We start from the raw sequence: 17760 nt of genomic DNA, 5'->3' as shown, positions 1-17760 counted from the left end.
GACTTACAATGTCCCTATGACTTACAATGTCTAGTAACATTGATAGATGGCCCAGTAACTTTATGACTTACAATGTCCAGGAACATTGATAGATGGCCCAGTAACTTTATGACTTACAATGTCCAGTAACATTGATAGATGACCCAGTAGCAGTTGTCCCTCTTTTTCGGGTTCCGTGACAGAGAATCGGAAGACGTCCCCCCACTTGTCTGCCACCAGGAGGTTCTGTTCATCTTGTGTGAAGGTTAACTCTGTACATCTCCTAGATACAGCCCTGTCAATAGAACAGGAAACATAACAGAAATTCCTCCCATTCTAAAACTAAATATAATCAAAAGTTAATTTAAAATGAAATTGTCATTTTAGATGGTAAGCATTACACAAATCAAAATAGATTTTACATGTTTATAAGATCATAATAACTATCAGATATTGCAGCTAAATTGAAATTTTCTCACTAAATAACTGTTTTCAAACAATCCCTTTTTTGAGAGTTTACTGGGCACAACATTCACAGTGGTTTAATATCATACCTCTAGTTTGACTTTTTCAGGTAGATTTTACAAAGATTACATTAATATGTGCATTTTATTCAGGGACATTATATTACAATTAACAAAAATCTCTCCTATTTTTTCAAAAGAAATAAACAGTATAACTTTGTTAATGTGTTGAAATTCTGCAATTCAGTATTTAGCGTTTTCATTTCCACAACCTTTCTTAATGTGTCCTGACTAAGGAAATGCAATCAGTCATGTGTGTCTTTATGTTTTCCATGGAATGAAATGGGAAGAACGACCTTAATTCATCACTTGTGAGAAAACCTAATCAAAAAATATCACAAATTAAAGTAATCATACAACTATTACCTTGTTTTGCAGTGCTGCTGAAAATGGTACAGGTATTAAATCGAGGCAGCTTTTTGAATCGTGCATAGTTATGAAAAACACTTGACATTAATTGAACATTTGAAAAATTTTCATTGCTGAAGTAATCTTACTTCTAACGTGCATAGGAGTTGTAACGGAAATTAACAAGATGGCAACAATTTACGTGAGAATAATTTGGCAGGTCTTCATAGTGTATACTTTCAATGAGAAAATATAATTAACAGAATTTTTAAAGTTTGCACTAAATTCCATGGAAATCTAAGCATTTAAAAAGGGGGTAATTTTGCCGGCCCATTAAAAAGTCTTTTGGTTTATAAGCATCAAATGAGCTAGAACCAGCCATTTTAGTTAATTTTTACAACTCTGCTGTATAAAGTTAGACCACAAAGTAGCAAGCCCTCTCTTTCATCATAGAAATGATTACGCTGACTTCTTACACTACTTAAAAGGGCAAAAATGGGCAAAACTTTCATTGTGACAAATTTATGACAAAAAAGCATCCTTTTTACATCCTGTTAAATGTCCCCCAACTTTAAGGCATAATAGGCGAGACCAAATTAGTCCTAATTCCTGGGTGGTTGGAGTAAATTGGAATATAATCAGGTTGTAAATGGAGTCCTTAAATCTTTCCGTCAACTAGTTCCCTTTGCTCTGACAGGTCAAATTGGCAGAGAAATACGCAATTAACACTAATGAGGTAGTTGGTGGGTCTGATTAAGTTATCTGAAGGTAGATTTGTTTGAAATATGATAAATGAATGTTTTTCAGGAGATCAGTAATGCCTCATCTCTTGCACATTTAGAAGATAACAACTCCCAAATAATGCACAACCTTGCACAATTTTCTAAAGGTGCTTTGAATAAAATAACTTCCTATGTGGTACAGTATGCAGTAACACACAATACAAAAAAATGGCAAGAATTTAGCAATCTTAATAACATCGATCGTAAATTTGACATATACTTTATGAAATATTTTTAACATATTGTTTTTAAATCCTTTTTTTTTTTTTTTTTTTTTACATGTCCTTCTTAAATGAACAATTGTCATTATTAAGTTTCAAATGAATTCCTCTCTAATTGCATCTTAATCAACATTGGCACTATGTTAATGAAAATCAACCAGGTCTAAGCATCAAAGTAAAGGATTCTATTCCCTCCTCTCCACCCTACCTCAACCCCTTATTTTTCAGTTAAATTTCGTTTGGACATGTCCCTCTAGTACAAAATTATCATTAGCAATAAAGTAGAATAAAAAGTCTTAAACCAATTCTGAGAGAAAATTGTAAATACATGTAGCTTATTCTCCTAAAATTTACCTTTAACAAAAGAATTAAAGACCATGCTTTTGCCCCTTGTAATTAAAACATGAAAAGACTCTCGTTTTACACTACAACACAACTCCATGAAATTGCTTAGTTTTCACATTAAAATGTTCACAGAAAAAGTTCAAATTGTAATCATTTTAGTTGGCATTTAGCCAAGGACCATTTTTAAAAATGTCTTTAATTCTCAATTTCATGTACCTTAATACAATGAAGCGCATTGAAGTGGTAAAATTTTCCGTTTGGACAAAACGTTCTGAGTCATGTTTTGAACGTCAAGGCACGCCCATATTTTCAAAACGAGAAAGAAATCTTCGTCGTAATGTTTTAGGACACCCCAATCTTCGCGAAAATATAGTTACACTGAAATGATAATTTATGTATTCTGTAAAACACAAATTGCAACGAATATGTACATATATATAATTGAAGTTACCACAACACATGTTTACACGTACTTTTTAATAATTTCATTAGCTATTATATTTAAAACCTGAGGTATTCGAACATTGACCGTTTTATCCATTTCTAAAGAAATGGGCGTGTTATAAGATGACAATAAACGTTCTAAAGATAGCTCAAAACGTTCCATTCGAACGGAAAATTTTACCACTTCAATGCGCTTCATTGTACCAACACTTATGCGTAGGTCACATTTAAGCCGATGGTCAAACTGGTCTTGTCGGCTAGGTTAAAACATCACATTTTTTCCTAAGGACACTTTTGGATAAATAACACAAAAAATCTTTTTTCTTTAGAAATTGTCTATATTCAGATATGTGACGTGAGTAATGTTTGCAAGGTAAAGTGGCAGAATCTTATAAAATTGTGACTCAATGTTGAAAATGTGTGTAAAATTTGTATGGAATTCCATAAAAACAACAAATGGTGCATATCTAAGTAGCAAAGAATACTTAAGATTTCTTTATATCTTACGGATTAATTATTTATGATATCTCCGTTCAAAAAATTTATATCAATCCATGCATCAAAATTTTGTATGTGTTATGTATCCTTAATAGGTTAAATATTTAAAAGTCGGCGTCGCCCGATCATCGAGCTATATACAGTTTGATTTTCCGTCATTTTCAAACCCTTATGTTCCACGGACGACCGAAAAAACTGACAGCCGATGGTCGGACGATGATGGTCGACGGATAACTGCGCTTAAGAAATCGGCCACCGACGCATGAAAAATTATAACTTGCACCGATGGACACAAAATTGGTCGGCCGACAAAAAAATAGGTCAAAATCAGCCAAGACAACGGCCGATGAACTCATGTACCTTAAAACCCGTCGGCCGTTGGTCGTTTTTTGAAATGTGACTGGGGTTTTAGTGTAACTCACTTCCAATTCAATTTCACATAAAAGTATACAGCAGTGACATTAATTTTTCAATAAATATGGCTTCAGAATTTATATTAACATAACAGCAAGTTAAAGAACCTGTGAAGCCTCTGATATGAAAAAACATGTAAAATGGTTACTGATGATTACTTGTAAATTTTCCAATTTTAGGGAATTTTCTGGGAATTTTCAGCAAGTAACGATTTAGCTTTTATCAATGGAATACTAGTACATGTATTGAAAGATCAATTTTTGTTCTCTATAAATTTAAATTCACTACAATGAAGGTGCATACTTGTAAGTTGTAACTGAAATTCTATAGTATATTATAACACACACCTACAGTAAATTATACCATGAAACAAATGCAGACTTAATTGTCTCCATGCAAACTGGAACTTTAGATCTAAATGACATATAGGGTGTAGAAAAATTTCAATTGTAACAACTTTCTAATTAACAAATTTCCAAATTATCATTGATCCAAAATATAAAAAATTCAAAAGGTCAGAAAAAGCATTTATGAAATAGAATGCTTGCTTATAAGTTTATTTACATCAGGGGAAAAAAGATGGTTAGAGTCATTGCCATTTCTGAGTTCTACATCCTCTAGCTATCTATGTCTTCAGTCCATTTCTACCATCTGCCTTCTCTCTACGACAATGAGCTGGAATGATTGTCCAGAGACTGGAGATTGTGTAATAACAAATGACCCATTATATTCCCACACCATTGTACAACGGTCTCATTAAGCATATATTTACTCTGTCTTTTATAGGCCCCCCATTTACCGATGATTGTTCTGTGGAGTTCCATTAGCCGCGGAACACTTTGGGGAGGCTGCTGGAGAAGACAAATTCCATTACACCTGTGAAACAATTAAGTCATCCTGTCACTTAAAATTAACACAAAAACGGCTACAAAGCTTTTGGCACGGAAAGAAAACTTCAGGCTTTCATGACAACAAATGTTAATAAAATTTAGATATTATAATTTTGTTGATTTGGAGATAGACACAAGGCTCTGCAAAAAGTTTTAAGAGGAATTTAATTCTTCTGCAACAATACAGTTTATAAACTTTGGCTATTAAAAAAATGATTTTTCTTAACAACTGTGCACTCACAATTGGTTTTTTTTTTAATTGCGAGGAGAATAAATCCTTAATTTATTTGAAACTTTGAGAGAAAGTGACCACAATCATGTACATGTAGTTCATAATAAATAACAATCCTTTAATGAAGATCACTGTACGCGTGATACTGAAGTAGCTTCTCAATGGTATTTTATTTTGTATTGTTTCATAATTGTGTCAAATGAATACATCACCCATATTTATAACATACATGTAGTTATAAAACATAGCTATAACAATATCCTGCTGACATAAAACATAATTTGGCTGTTGTTCTTAGAATTTCAATAATTTTTTTACATTTAGGACACTAGTAGTAGAAAATTTTTAAGTTGAAAATTAGAAGTGAGATATCTGTCAAGTTTCGCCCGGCGGCAACAAAGTTCAGAAAAAGCTATTTTTAGCACAAGGTCATTGACCCTGGTGTCATTTGAAAGAACCTGATTAGTGGAGTATGCATACCTAATACGAAGTCTCTATCATTCATGGTTCTAAAGTTATGGCGAAGTTTAAAGTTTGCAGAAACCAGAAGTCTCTGTCGAGACTGAAGCTCTACTGGTTTGAACTTATAGCAAAGGAAGAGAAAAGTACTTAAGCAGCTGGGATTTGAAACTAAATAGAATAATGATCGTTGATAAAGTCTCTTTAATATGTTCTTAGTGTAGTCTACTTGTGTGCCAAGTTATACTGAAATCAGACCAAAACTGTAGGAGGAGTAGCATTTCGAAACAATTTTACAGACTTTTCTATTTTTAGTAACCACGGCAACACCGTTCATCAAAATTAAAATTCGATACACAGAATTATGTATCTTAGTGTATTCTACTTATGTGCTAAGTTATATTGAAATCAGACCAAAACTGTAGGAGGAGTAGCATTTTGAAACAATTTTACAGATATTTCTATTTTTAGTAACCATGGCAATATCGTTCATCGAAATCAAAAACCGATACACAGAATTATGTATCTTAGTGTATTCTACTTGTGTGCCAAGTTATAATGAAATCAAACCAAAACTGTAGGAGGAGTAGCATTTTGAAAGAATTTCACAGAAATTTCTATTTTTAGTAACCACAACAACACCGTTCATCAAATTCAAAAACCGATACACAGAATTATGTATCTTAGTGTATTCTACTTGTTTGCCAAGTAATACCGAAATCAGACCAAAACTGTAGGAGGAGTAGCATTTTGAAAGAATTTCACAGAAATTTCTATTTTTAGTAACCACGGCAACACCGTTCATCGAAATCAAAAACCGATACACAGAATTATGTATCTTAGTGTAGTCTACTTATGTGCCAAGTTATAATGAAATCAAACCAAAACTGTAGGAGGAGTAGCGTTTTGAAAGAATTTCACAGAAATTTCTATTTTTAGTAACCACGGCAACACCGTTCATCAAAATCAAAAACCGATACACAGAATTATGTATCTTAGTGTAGTCTACTTGTGTGCCAAGTTATATTGAAATTAGACCAAAACTGTAGGAGGAGTAGCATTTTGAAAAATTGTTTACAGACAGACGGACAGACAGACAGACGGACAGACGGACGGACGCCGGACGCATTACTATCCCATAAGCTCTTCTGGTCTCTGACCAGTAGAGCTAAAAAAACTATTTTTAGCATATAGGCAACAGTTAAGGTCACAAGGTCATTGACCCTGGTGTCATTTGAAAGAACTTAATTAGTGGAGTATGCATACCAAATATGAAGTCTCTATCTTTCATGGTTCAAAAGTTATGGTGAAGGTTAAAGTTCGGGACAAACAAACAAACAGACAGACAGACAGACAGACAGACAAGACAGACAGGACAAAAACAATATACGCCCTGGATCTATCGATCCAGGCGCATAAAAATCAAATATACTAATTTTGGTCTTTTGTAAATCTATAAAGTATGACATTATTGTTGATATTGTACTGTTATCTAAATTTACAGCTCAATTTATGCCACATTATCTTTAAATACTTATATATTTATATGTAAATAAAAAGTCACTAAATAACTGGTTAATGCCCACTTTATGCAATGCATGCAATGTTATTATAGACAATTTCCTTTTGGGCAATTTGAGTGAAATGAATTTTAAAAATTCATAACATTAATTTCAGTGAAATCATAAACAATGCATTAGAGAACTAAATTATTCAACGTATAAAAAGAATTCCATACTGGTGACTATGCTTGACAGACAAAGACATCGTTATCAGCAATCATAACTGTAAACAAGGACGTGTAAAACATTCAGAAGAGGCAGAATCACCACGGTAACCAGTCTACCACTGGCTGGTGATACACATGTAGAGAAAAGATAAAACACTACAAAAAATAAAAATAATGCCATCAGAAATTATCAGCCTCTCTGGGGAACTCAGAAAGCATTGAGAACAAGTCTTTTATGGTTGGTGTAAATCAGGGACAAGACTACAGATAAGGCCCATGCCTTATATTGGTCCTGATCACAGTGGTGTACAGACACATGCTTTCATTTAAAAGAATGATAACTCAGGAAAAAACATTGTCCCAGCTTTACAAGTTATGGAAATAGTCTATGCATGTTAACTAGAAAATAAAAGTAGACATTCATTCTGGGGCCTTGAAGGAAATTTAAGACCCCTTTTTTTAAGTCTGCAAGGGCCAATAAGAAATTTTCAGTATGAAAAAAGAAATTTTGCAGTATATCAAAAAAAAAATGTTGGAAATTTTCAGAAAACCTGTAAGAAATTTTAAGTCCAGAAGAGAGCCTTATAAAGTTTGCCCATTCAATGAAAACTTTAGGAAATGTTTAGCCCATCAGAAAAATCTATTGAAAATTTTTAGCCCATCAGAGTCTGTTGAAAATTTCAGCCCATTACCTGAAGGAAGTTTTCAGCCCATTAGAAAACCAGAAGGAAATCATCAGCCCATTAGAACCTGTAGGAAGTTTTCAGCCCATTAGAAGCTGGTGTAAATTTTCAGCCTATGGAACCTGTAGGAAGTTTTCAGCCCATTAGAACCTGTAGGAAGTTTTCAGCCCATTAGAAGCTGGTGTAAATTTTCAGCCCATTGGAACCTGTAGGAAGTTTTCAGCCCATTAGAATCTTAAGGAATCTTTTAGGAATATACTTCCTGAACCAAGAACTTGTAGGATTATTTCAGACCATATCTTTCATCTTAAAATATCTTTTTTCTTAAACATAGATGCTAAGTCATTCCTATTTTTTTTCAGAAATTGGGCCAATTTTCCCAAAGGTAAATGTCAAAAAATGTAAACATGCACCTTTACAACAAGTACTCTTGATTATATAAAACAAATATTAGCCCCAAGCTGTCACTCACAATTCTCCATCAATATATTGATTTTTTTTGGAAACACTTAGATATAAGTTTAAGTCCTCAGAAAGCATTCACTTAGGTATTGTTCTCCATATAAAACAAGACAAAATCTAAACAAATAGCAATTTATAATGCTCTATTCATTAAACATTTAAACCCTTTGTACCAGCTTCAGCATCAAGTTTTACACTGAGACAATATATTATTTGCCGCAGTATTAAATTGGCCTCAGTATTCAGCTTAGAGTACTGTTATTGACGTCAAACACAGTTTTAGAATGAGCTGAGTAAATAAACCTCCATCCTTTGAAAAGAGGCCGGGCCAGCTTCCACAATAGGCTCCAGTATACATATATCCCACGATGCTTCAGCTGCAGCAAAGACAGGAAGCTTGCTTTTAGTGTTAAATTCATATTTTAGAAAATTTGTGCCACATTCATTTAAAAACAAATTTGAAGCTGGCTGGTGAATGTATGAGGTCCTTATATTCACTGCCACAATCAGAAAACCTTCTACCAAATACATTAGCTAATATAATAAACTTTAATAGATATCTAACACCTTTATAAACGATATTGAACCTGATAACCAAGCCAGCTGATTTAAAGAAAATTCAAATTTATTTGAATTTCATGATGACTTTCCAGCATCCTATATTTTTTAATAATGAAATCTTTACAATTTTTTCGTTGCCCTAACCTTATATGTGTTGATGTGGCTTGAGGCAGTCATGTGGTTTCTCTGTTTTGTATCTGAGAATGCATTAAATGATCAAAAGTATAATGAAGTCCATTTAAGGAAAGCCTAGAAAAGATGCAACTGATCCACAACTGGCGTATTATGATAATGTTGCAAAACTGGGCTATCCAGCTATAACAGTGAGAAAACTAATGTGTGTGCGTCTTATCTCCAGGGCATTTCATATTACACAGTGTGTAATTACTGTGTTAATCAGCTGGACCGAGCCATCAATGCAGGGTCCAAGCCTCCCAACCAATCCCCAAAGTCCTCCATTCAAATGACCTCCTGTTGCCATGGTTAAGGAGAGATCCAATTATGTGGAGAAGTCATTCTGAGACTGCATACAGATGTTAGATATGTACCATATATGTCATGTTCTATGTACTAAAGAAATAATGACCTTATACAAATTACCTACTGGAGGAATACAATATAGTTATTAAGATAAATGTATAATTGTAAATAACATCAAAATCCAACAATTGTGAAAATAAAAGAGTGAAATTTGTTTCATTCAAAATTTTAGTTAATTTAAACAATAATTGCAAAAGGGAAAAATATTGAAAAATACTGATCATGTTACCCTACATGTCTGATCTGTACTGAATAAATAAAATTCATTATAACTTCTAGAAGAATTCATAATCTCAGTACTGTACATATGTAAACCCTCTGAATTTGCCTAGAAGAATGACCCGTTGTTTACTATAGTGTGGGAAGGATGGAGACTTCTTTAATGTGCTATATGGTACCTAATAACTACTGGCAGCTGGAATTTCAATCATGTTCCTGCAAATTAATGTCCAGACTTTGTCTTGTCATTTAGTACTTTAATACTACTTGTACTGTGACTAACCTTAAGCTGGCTTCTGATCAAACAATCGGTGTCCGATCTATGTCCGGAATTTATAGCACTCCGAGACTATTAAAGATAATCAGGAAAATATTCCCGTCAGAGGAATTATATTTCTTTTGTGTGTGAAAATGCGTAATTACAGACAATTTAAGTCAATGTTTCTCTTTTTACCACTATATATGTTATAGTCTTAAGCTCCGTAATTTAGAGCGGTACATGACAGGATGCCGCACCAAGGGACCTTGTATACGAGATTAACTATGAGACGAAATGCCATCTCAGTCTACGCAATCACGTCACTAAAAACTATTGTGTGTACTTACTTCAATTGACAATTCTTCTTTTCTCTCTTAATAAATGCACATTTTCCCTAAACATTAAAAATTCTTGCAATTTTTGTTTTTTCGTGAAAGCATGAAGTAAGGAAATAAAATGTTTCTCAAGACTAAAAGAAATTTGAAAATTCCTTAAGAAGAATACTAGATGGGTTAATAAATTATTGCTCATTAGTTATAATTGATGTATTATTTTTTTAGGTGTTTTTCAGGAATAATTTTAAACTTTTTGAGTTTAAACTATTGTCCAAGGTAAGGAGATGCATAATATGTTATTTACCATACTAATTATAAGCACCAAGTTGTACCTATAAATCTAAGAGTTCAGTTGACTCTGATCACCTCCATTGATTTTGATATTGTCGAACTCCCAGGACATATTGAGAAACACAACATGACAACATTTGTTTTGATTTGGTGCGGAAATCTCTGCTGACCACCATCTGTTTGCATTGACAGGCTGAAACTGATGAAAACCACTACGTCTTCATCAACCAACCTGACCCTGCCATCCAAGAAATTCATCTTGTCTTACAAAGCCAGACAGAGGCCATCTTGACTCCTGCAGGTTTTTGGATGTGGAGAATTGTGGGATTGCTGGCACTGCCCGGAGAAGAAGTTTATTTGCGTCTGTCTGTCCATGATGGATGATCGTCAGTGATGGGTGTCTATCAAAGCCTTAATTAGAAAACACCAGTTTGGCTATGGAGATATCCCAGGAAAATTACACATAAAAGGTTGCCTTCATACATCATGGCCCATAGAAGCTGGACAAGGCGTATTTATATACAGCCGATTTTTGCTTCCGTCACCATATATTCCAGTTAGGCTGCCTAGCATGCAGTGGCGGTGTAAATAAATGTCTAGTTTAAGTCTTCTAGTAACTCTCAACTCTTCATAGTGGTATGACAGGAAAATAAACTCCCTTTTTCAGTCGTAAACATTCAATCTGTATTCTCATTTAATGACAAGGATTATTAAGAAAGAAAAAAATGGGGGTATTGCTGATTACAACTATATTCTAGACCTTCAAAATATTTTGTGTAAAATATTTGTGATTTCCAATGTCCATCAATTCCTGCGTAATATTCTGTGCTAATAATCACAACAAAAAGGGTGTTATTTTACAATAATTCACCTTTGAACTTTAACAAGACAAAATTAACATCAATACCCCTCAATAGTTTTTTTAAGAAAAACAATTGATTTCTTCCCTAAAATATGCATTATAAAGTACTGGGCAGAGAAGACGGACAAGAAATACACAAAAGTAGCTAATAGTCTTGTAAATCACACTATTTCTCCCCAGCACAATGAAAACTCTATACAAAATTATGTAAAGATGATCATCTACTAGATTACATAAAAGAGAAAATTTAGGGGTTTTTTTGTATATGTAAACTAAAGCCATCTGTCTGTTAATATACTCCCACTGTTTGTCCACCTGTCATCAGTTTGAAAACAATTTGATCTCTTCATATAGTTATACATGTACTATTACTCTAGCTCACATTACATGAAATATTTACTTTCTCTTTACATAATTACTTCCCTTTTATATATAGTTACTTTCTTTTTATATATAAGTTACTTTCTCTATATATTTGGTTACTTTCTCTTTTAATATAAAATTACTTTCTCTTTTCATCGAAATTAAGTCACTTTCTCTTTTTGTCTCAATTATTGAGTTACTGAAGTTTAATTTATATTATTTCATTTTATTCCTGGTTATATTTTTTAAAAAGAATTTCAAAAATAATATATAACTAGATGCGATCTCGTTGCGAGCAACGAGTAGGTCTTCCGTCCCAATTTTCGATAAGATGAGATATGACTTTGACTATGATCTTTGATAAAACATCATGGAATCATGCCTTTTCTCTTTTGATTAAATCCTTTTGATTTAGATAATATCATCAATGCGTACTTAATTTGCACATTAATTCTTTTCTTTTTTCTACTTTGAGAAACAACCAAAACCAATTAAAGAAGACTTGTAAGGAGACCTTGGATTATGAATGTAGTTTGACACAGAATTGCAACGAACCTACGACGTGACAATCCAAGTATCCCTACACATTTTATTGCTCCTTATGTTACTTTCGTTCAAGCAAACGCTCGGCTGCCTCTGTTAACCGCTATTGCGAAATGTCGGAATTTACAAAGACCGCCGCCATTTCGTTCCCGCTTCAGATTTTTGAAAGTTAATATCTCGAGTTTGAATTTATAAATTTACATACGAATTATATATTCAGCCTTATAAGAAATGTTTCTATCAACTATACTAATATAATTTGAAAAGATTGAAAAACAAAAAAGTTAAAGACGAGAGACTTTTGGCCCCTCTATGCCCCTAATTTGAAGGACTAACCCCGTTTACTTGATATCAAATGAAAGGTCTTACTATATTGCACATTTTTTATTATATATGTCTTAACAAAATATTAACAGGTAAAAAGATATAAAAGAAAACGTGTCAATTTTTGCGAGATGAGTATGAGGCTATTTTTCGATCCCAGGCGGGCGTCGATGCCTTTTTACCTGGAAAGCTCTATATGCAAAATGTCACATCTACTATCCTTCCTCCACCTTCACTGAAAATCTCAAGTCGATATCTTAAGTCGTTTAGGAGGAGATCTCAGGACAAGCTGACCCTCTAAAAATCAGTAAAATCGTCCATATCTCACGACCGGAAGTGACGACGTACTTACGAAAAATTTCCGACAAGGTTCAGATAAATATCTATCAGATCTGAAAATTTGGTGAGAATCGGTCCAGCCGTTTCTGAGAAATCGCGTGCACAAAATCGGTAAGAAAAAAAAAAATAATAATAATAATAATAACTAGAGCAAAGCTCGTTGCAAAGCAACGAGTAGGTCTTCCGTCCTGTTTGACCGAAAGTAACATTTGATTTTTAAAAAAGAAACATGATTAATGCCTTTTCCTTTCGCCATGTTTGTTTATCAATCTAAAATTAGCGACGGCTTCACGTGATGGTTTTATCTAAAAAAAAAAATAATTAACTAATTTTTCCTAGCAGTTATATAAATAACTATAATTTGATAACTTTATAACGTTTTTAACGAGGCCGAGTCTAATTCGAGTGCACATTACATTCACATGTGTGCGACAGTGCATCTTTGTCAGATATTTTGATTTTAATACAAAATTAATATTATCTGTAACCCCTACTGGTTTGAAAATGTGATTTTACGACAAAAATTAGGGGAAATAACGCTGAAAATGGCTCTATTGACGTCAACATTTTCGGATTTTGCAAGCAACGCATGACGCTAAAGAATGACACGTAACTCGTTTGTGTATTCAAGACGTTCATGGATATTATACTAAAACTGATGAGAGGACATTAAAAGAAGCATACTAGCAATTGAAACATTGCTAATTTTTTAACAAAAAATCGAACGTGCGGATAGTTCACCTGCACTGATATGTAGCTATACCATAATATGGCAATATTCTATTGGGCTTGAAAAAATAAACTTAGTAATGAATTCCTATACCAGAGTAGATGATGAATTATTTTGAAATTTTACAATTTGTTTACTTTTTACAATAACTTGAATGAAAAAGAAATCTCTAGGAAAGAAATTGAAAAAAATAAATATGGAAAAATGTGATAAATTGGCACTTTTCCTAAAATTTCGCATAGAGTCCAATAGCAAAATTTGACTACTTTTCAGATGGTCCCCTAAGAAATCGGGGTGGTAAACATTCGATTTTTTAATCTTAAAAAATAATTATAACAATAAAAATTAATTAAGTAGACTAGGTCTCGTTAATTTTAATGTGTAATTTATTATAGTTATTTCGTAACTTTTAATGAAGTTTAATGGAGAGACTTACTTTTACATTCGACAGCTCACTTTTACATTTTAGTAATGGGGGTTTGTCACTATTTATATTGTATAAGTCAGTCGACGATTGTAAAAGTAAGTTTCTTCATAAAACTCCTATGGTACCAAATCTATCGATTTTTAACCGTAATTAAACTGTCTAGTCGGTAAAAGAACTTTATAGCTCATGTTTTTGTTATGTGTATATAGTCCGACTATAAATAAAACTTACAATACAATACAAGAAATGGCGCAAGTTATATATCTTATATTACTTTAAACTTTTGCAGAATTTATGCAGATATAGGTCAGAGTCATCTCAAATATTCTGAAATGAACATCAAAAGTGGGGGTATATGACGTAAATTTTCACAAAATTTAGTAATTTAGTAAATTTTATGGTAAAATTGGCTCCATTTTTCCCTTAGAGTTTCAGGATATATTTATTATATTTGTCATAATTTGTATAAAGAATGAATAAGAAATAATTTAATAGGTATTTCAGAACAAGCATTACACATTTCACTGCCAAAAAATAATAATAAATAACAAAAACAACCAAACAAACAAAGGAAACAGCTTTGTGTGCAACCAGCATGGAAAAATTGAAATCCAAAATTAACATTATTGCATTTATTTCAAAAGGGGAAAATTGACAATTTTGTTCTGGAAGAAAACCTCCTGCCACAAAATATAGTTCCTGGCGTTATCCTTATTGAATGGAATTTAATTGCGGTTTTTGCAATGGATATAGTTACATTTGCATTGTAGTGTCTAAATTCAATGTTAAAATTTTAAAAATGATGCTGAATTTAAGAAAGGAAGATCTAAAGCAAAATCGTCTCAAAAGCACAGGATCAAAGGTTCTTAAGGCACCAGTTCCTTTTTGATTATATTGGATGAAAAATATTGTATTCTGTTTTGTTCAATATGGCTTTACAAATTGTTTACAAATTATCGTTCGGTACCAATTCTATTTCTTTATGCAGTAATAATACTGTTCCTTATCTCCATATCCTTATTTACAGGAACAAAAATATGGACGAAAGGGTGTTGAAAGAGCTCGGTTCATGTTATGCATAAATGGCTCTGTAGATATACCAATTCATTGATTAACTCTTGATAATCCATTTGAAACATTAAAATAAAATAGAGACTTAGCGCTTTCATTTCTAATAAAAAAATTCTTTTAAAAGTCCAGGTGTAGGACAACTGGCTTTTTGAGATTGCTTTGTTCTTTAATTTTAAGGTAAATAAGTATATTTTAGTACTTTCAATGAAGAAAAATGATGTGAGCGCACCCTTTGATCTAAAAGATAAAACATGTCTTTTAATTCCGAGAAATAGATCCATCATTTTCTAGTTGCATATTTGAGAAAAGAGGTTGCGCTTTATATCAAATATTTTGAAATAGCTTTGAAAATTAGCCGTTTTTGTTAAGTTTTTCAGAATATGAGCATTTCGTGTGTCGTAATGCATTGACTCTCAGAAAATTATGCATTTTTGATAGATCATTAAGTGATATTCAATGCATTGTTAACTAAAACCAAGTAGTTTCAGTTTGAAATTCACAGGGCCAGAAAAAGCCAAAGGTGAAACTTGTATTTAAAAATTTTCAATATGCCTTTTGTCGGACCAGAGGTCGGTGACGGTAAAATTGATATGCGTTACGCATATCTACAGACATGGATCTATCATACCTGAAAGTTTCAAATATCTATCTAGAACTATTCATGATAAAATCTACGGACAACCCGACGCTTTAAAAGAATTAAAAAACCGGCAATATTTCATACCAGAGGTGACGTCATCAAAAAAGCATACTAAAGTTCAAGTGATGATACATACTTCCTAATTTTGATGCATTTCAAATATTAGTTTTTAGAGTTATCCTTCCTGACTGAGGATCGGATATCCTTAAACCAAAACTAGTCATTAACGAATTCTTAATGCAGATCTTAACAAAAAATCAAATGCTTTACGTTATCAAACGATTTCGATTTATTTATTTCTATCGAATAGGGTCATATCCGGTTAAACCGGAAATTGTCTATATATTTTTTCAGACATGATTACCGACAAAGATTTCAATCATAATTTTATCTGTACAAACTATTTCAATATATTCAACACACTAAGACCTGTCAGTTATCACCTATGACTAAACGAAAAGAATAATTTATACATATTATACATAACCCTGTGGTGTCAATACATACCTATATACAAATCCTAGTTGTTCATGTAACTAAAAACATTCCTTCAGATGTAAAAGATTAATAGAAACTATAACTATGCATGAAACTCGGTGAATCAATAGTCTCTCACATTATGTTTTGTAAACATTGTAAAATATATTTCTTTAAAAAACAATGTTTGCAAATTTTCAGAGACTTAATTTTACAATTGACGACTGACTTGTACAATTTAAACAGAGACCAACTCAAATCACTAAAATGTGAAAATCAGCTGTCGAATGTAAAACTCATAAAACTCCATTATTAATTCACAACTTATAAACTAAAACATACTGTATGCCTAAATAAACATTTCTATCTCATGTGCTTTCTGTATTACGAAACGCAATAAATTTTAGTTAAAGTTTTAATTAAAAAAATCTTTTGGGATGAAGTTTACAAATGTAAAATCTCCAGATAACCAACATTGCTAACAGGGTTGGAATAAAAGTTGTAGACTCACGGACACAAAAGCAAATGACTTAATTTTTTTCATTATTGTGGAATTATTTGTCAGTGCCACATTCATTGTGATTTTCATAGTTTCCAACAGTTTTCATTATGATACATGTACACACGTTTTTTTTTACTTACTTAAGTCAATTTGTTTATTTACATTATTTAAGTAAGCTATGTAAACTAGCAATCAGGATTATTCACAACTAGTGTATTCTTTGTACATCAAGCTTTATTCAAAGAAATTCAGTAGCTGTTAAAATTGTCAAAATTAAGGCATCGTGGTAGCTGTAATACGTTGGTAATCTCTCTACATCCACTTGCAAGGCTTCAGACACATAAACGTGGTCAAGAATAGTTCCACTTTCTGTAGTGTAATAATTTACAAGTTGTCTGAAGCCCTCTTTATTCAGAAGAGTTTGAATTGGACCAACTGATCTTGCGTCCTCATTGAAATCCCCAACAAAAATGATATGTTTGTTAGATAACCTGAAATATTCTACAAGCTTCTTGAGTCGCTCGAGAAAGAAAGGCACACTGAGAGTGCTTGGACGATACAAAGTAACGACACATATATCCTTTTCTACCAATTGTACTGCCATACCTTCTACATTCTTTTCTGGTAGTTGACTGACTTTCTTCTTGAGTTGACTTTGTTTGAGGTATAGGGCCACACCACCACCCTTTGATACACGTAATTTCTGAACTTGTACATTGGTTTCATCATAAACATCTCCTCTAGGCGTATGATGAAAAGAAAATCCTTCCAGATCGAATTGTGTTGTGTTTCTATCAGATGTTAACCATGTTTCAGCTAGACAAATAATATCTGCTCCCCTGAATCGAATATCGTGTTGTATATCTGAAAAATGGCCAATTAAACTTTGGACATTGTGAAAAATAATTGTATTGAAATCCGATTTCTTATTAAAACTTTTTGAAAGCTTTAATCTGGGCATTTCAGCGAGTGCTATTTTCACTTCTGAGTCAGCATATACTTTCTTCTCCAATGCTTGGTTGTTATAAGTTTCTATGAACAAGCCATCTTTAGATGTTACTCTTGTCAGCGCAACATACGCTTGTCCTGGTGAAAACATTCGGTCTAAATTAACTACAATTTTTTCAACAGTCATTCCTTGTACTTTATGAGCTGTACAGGCCCAGGATAACCGCAAGGGGAATTGGTGTCTAACAACTGACTTCAATTTTTTTTCAATAATCTCTTCCTGAACTCTTTGAACCAGCACAACATTTCCAGATTTCGT

General features: G+C 32.8%; 1 protein-coding gene across 1 annotated transcript in view; it reads right to left on the bottom strand.

The window, feature by feature from the left end:
* Positions 1–17760, bottom strand: part of LOC134258663 (tRNA (guanine-N(7)-)-methyltransferase non-catalytic subunit wdr4-like) — a 78754-nt gene that overhangs the window by 12331 nt on the left and 48663 nt on the right. The window contains exon 4 of the mRNA XM_062741206.1: positions 118–274. Coding sequence (XP_062597190.1) covers positions 118–274 — 157 coding nt within the window. The remainder of the gene's footprint in view (positions 1–117; positions 275–17760) is intronic.

This window comes from Saccostrea cucullata, unplaced genomic scaffold, assembly GCF_032062105.1.
Source record: "Saccostrea cucullata isolate Sc308-1 unplaced genomic scaffold, CSIRO_AGI_Scuc_v1 ctg487, whole genome shotgun sequence".
Lineage (NCBI taxonomy): Eukaryota > Metazoa > Mollusca > Bivalvia > Ostreida > Ostreidae > Saccostrea > Saccostrea cuccullata.
This window is presented reverse-complemented; position numbering and strand designations above follow the sequence as displayed.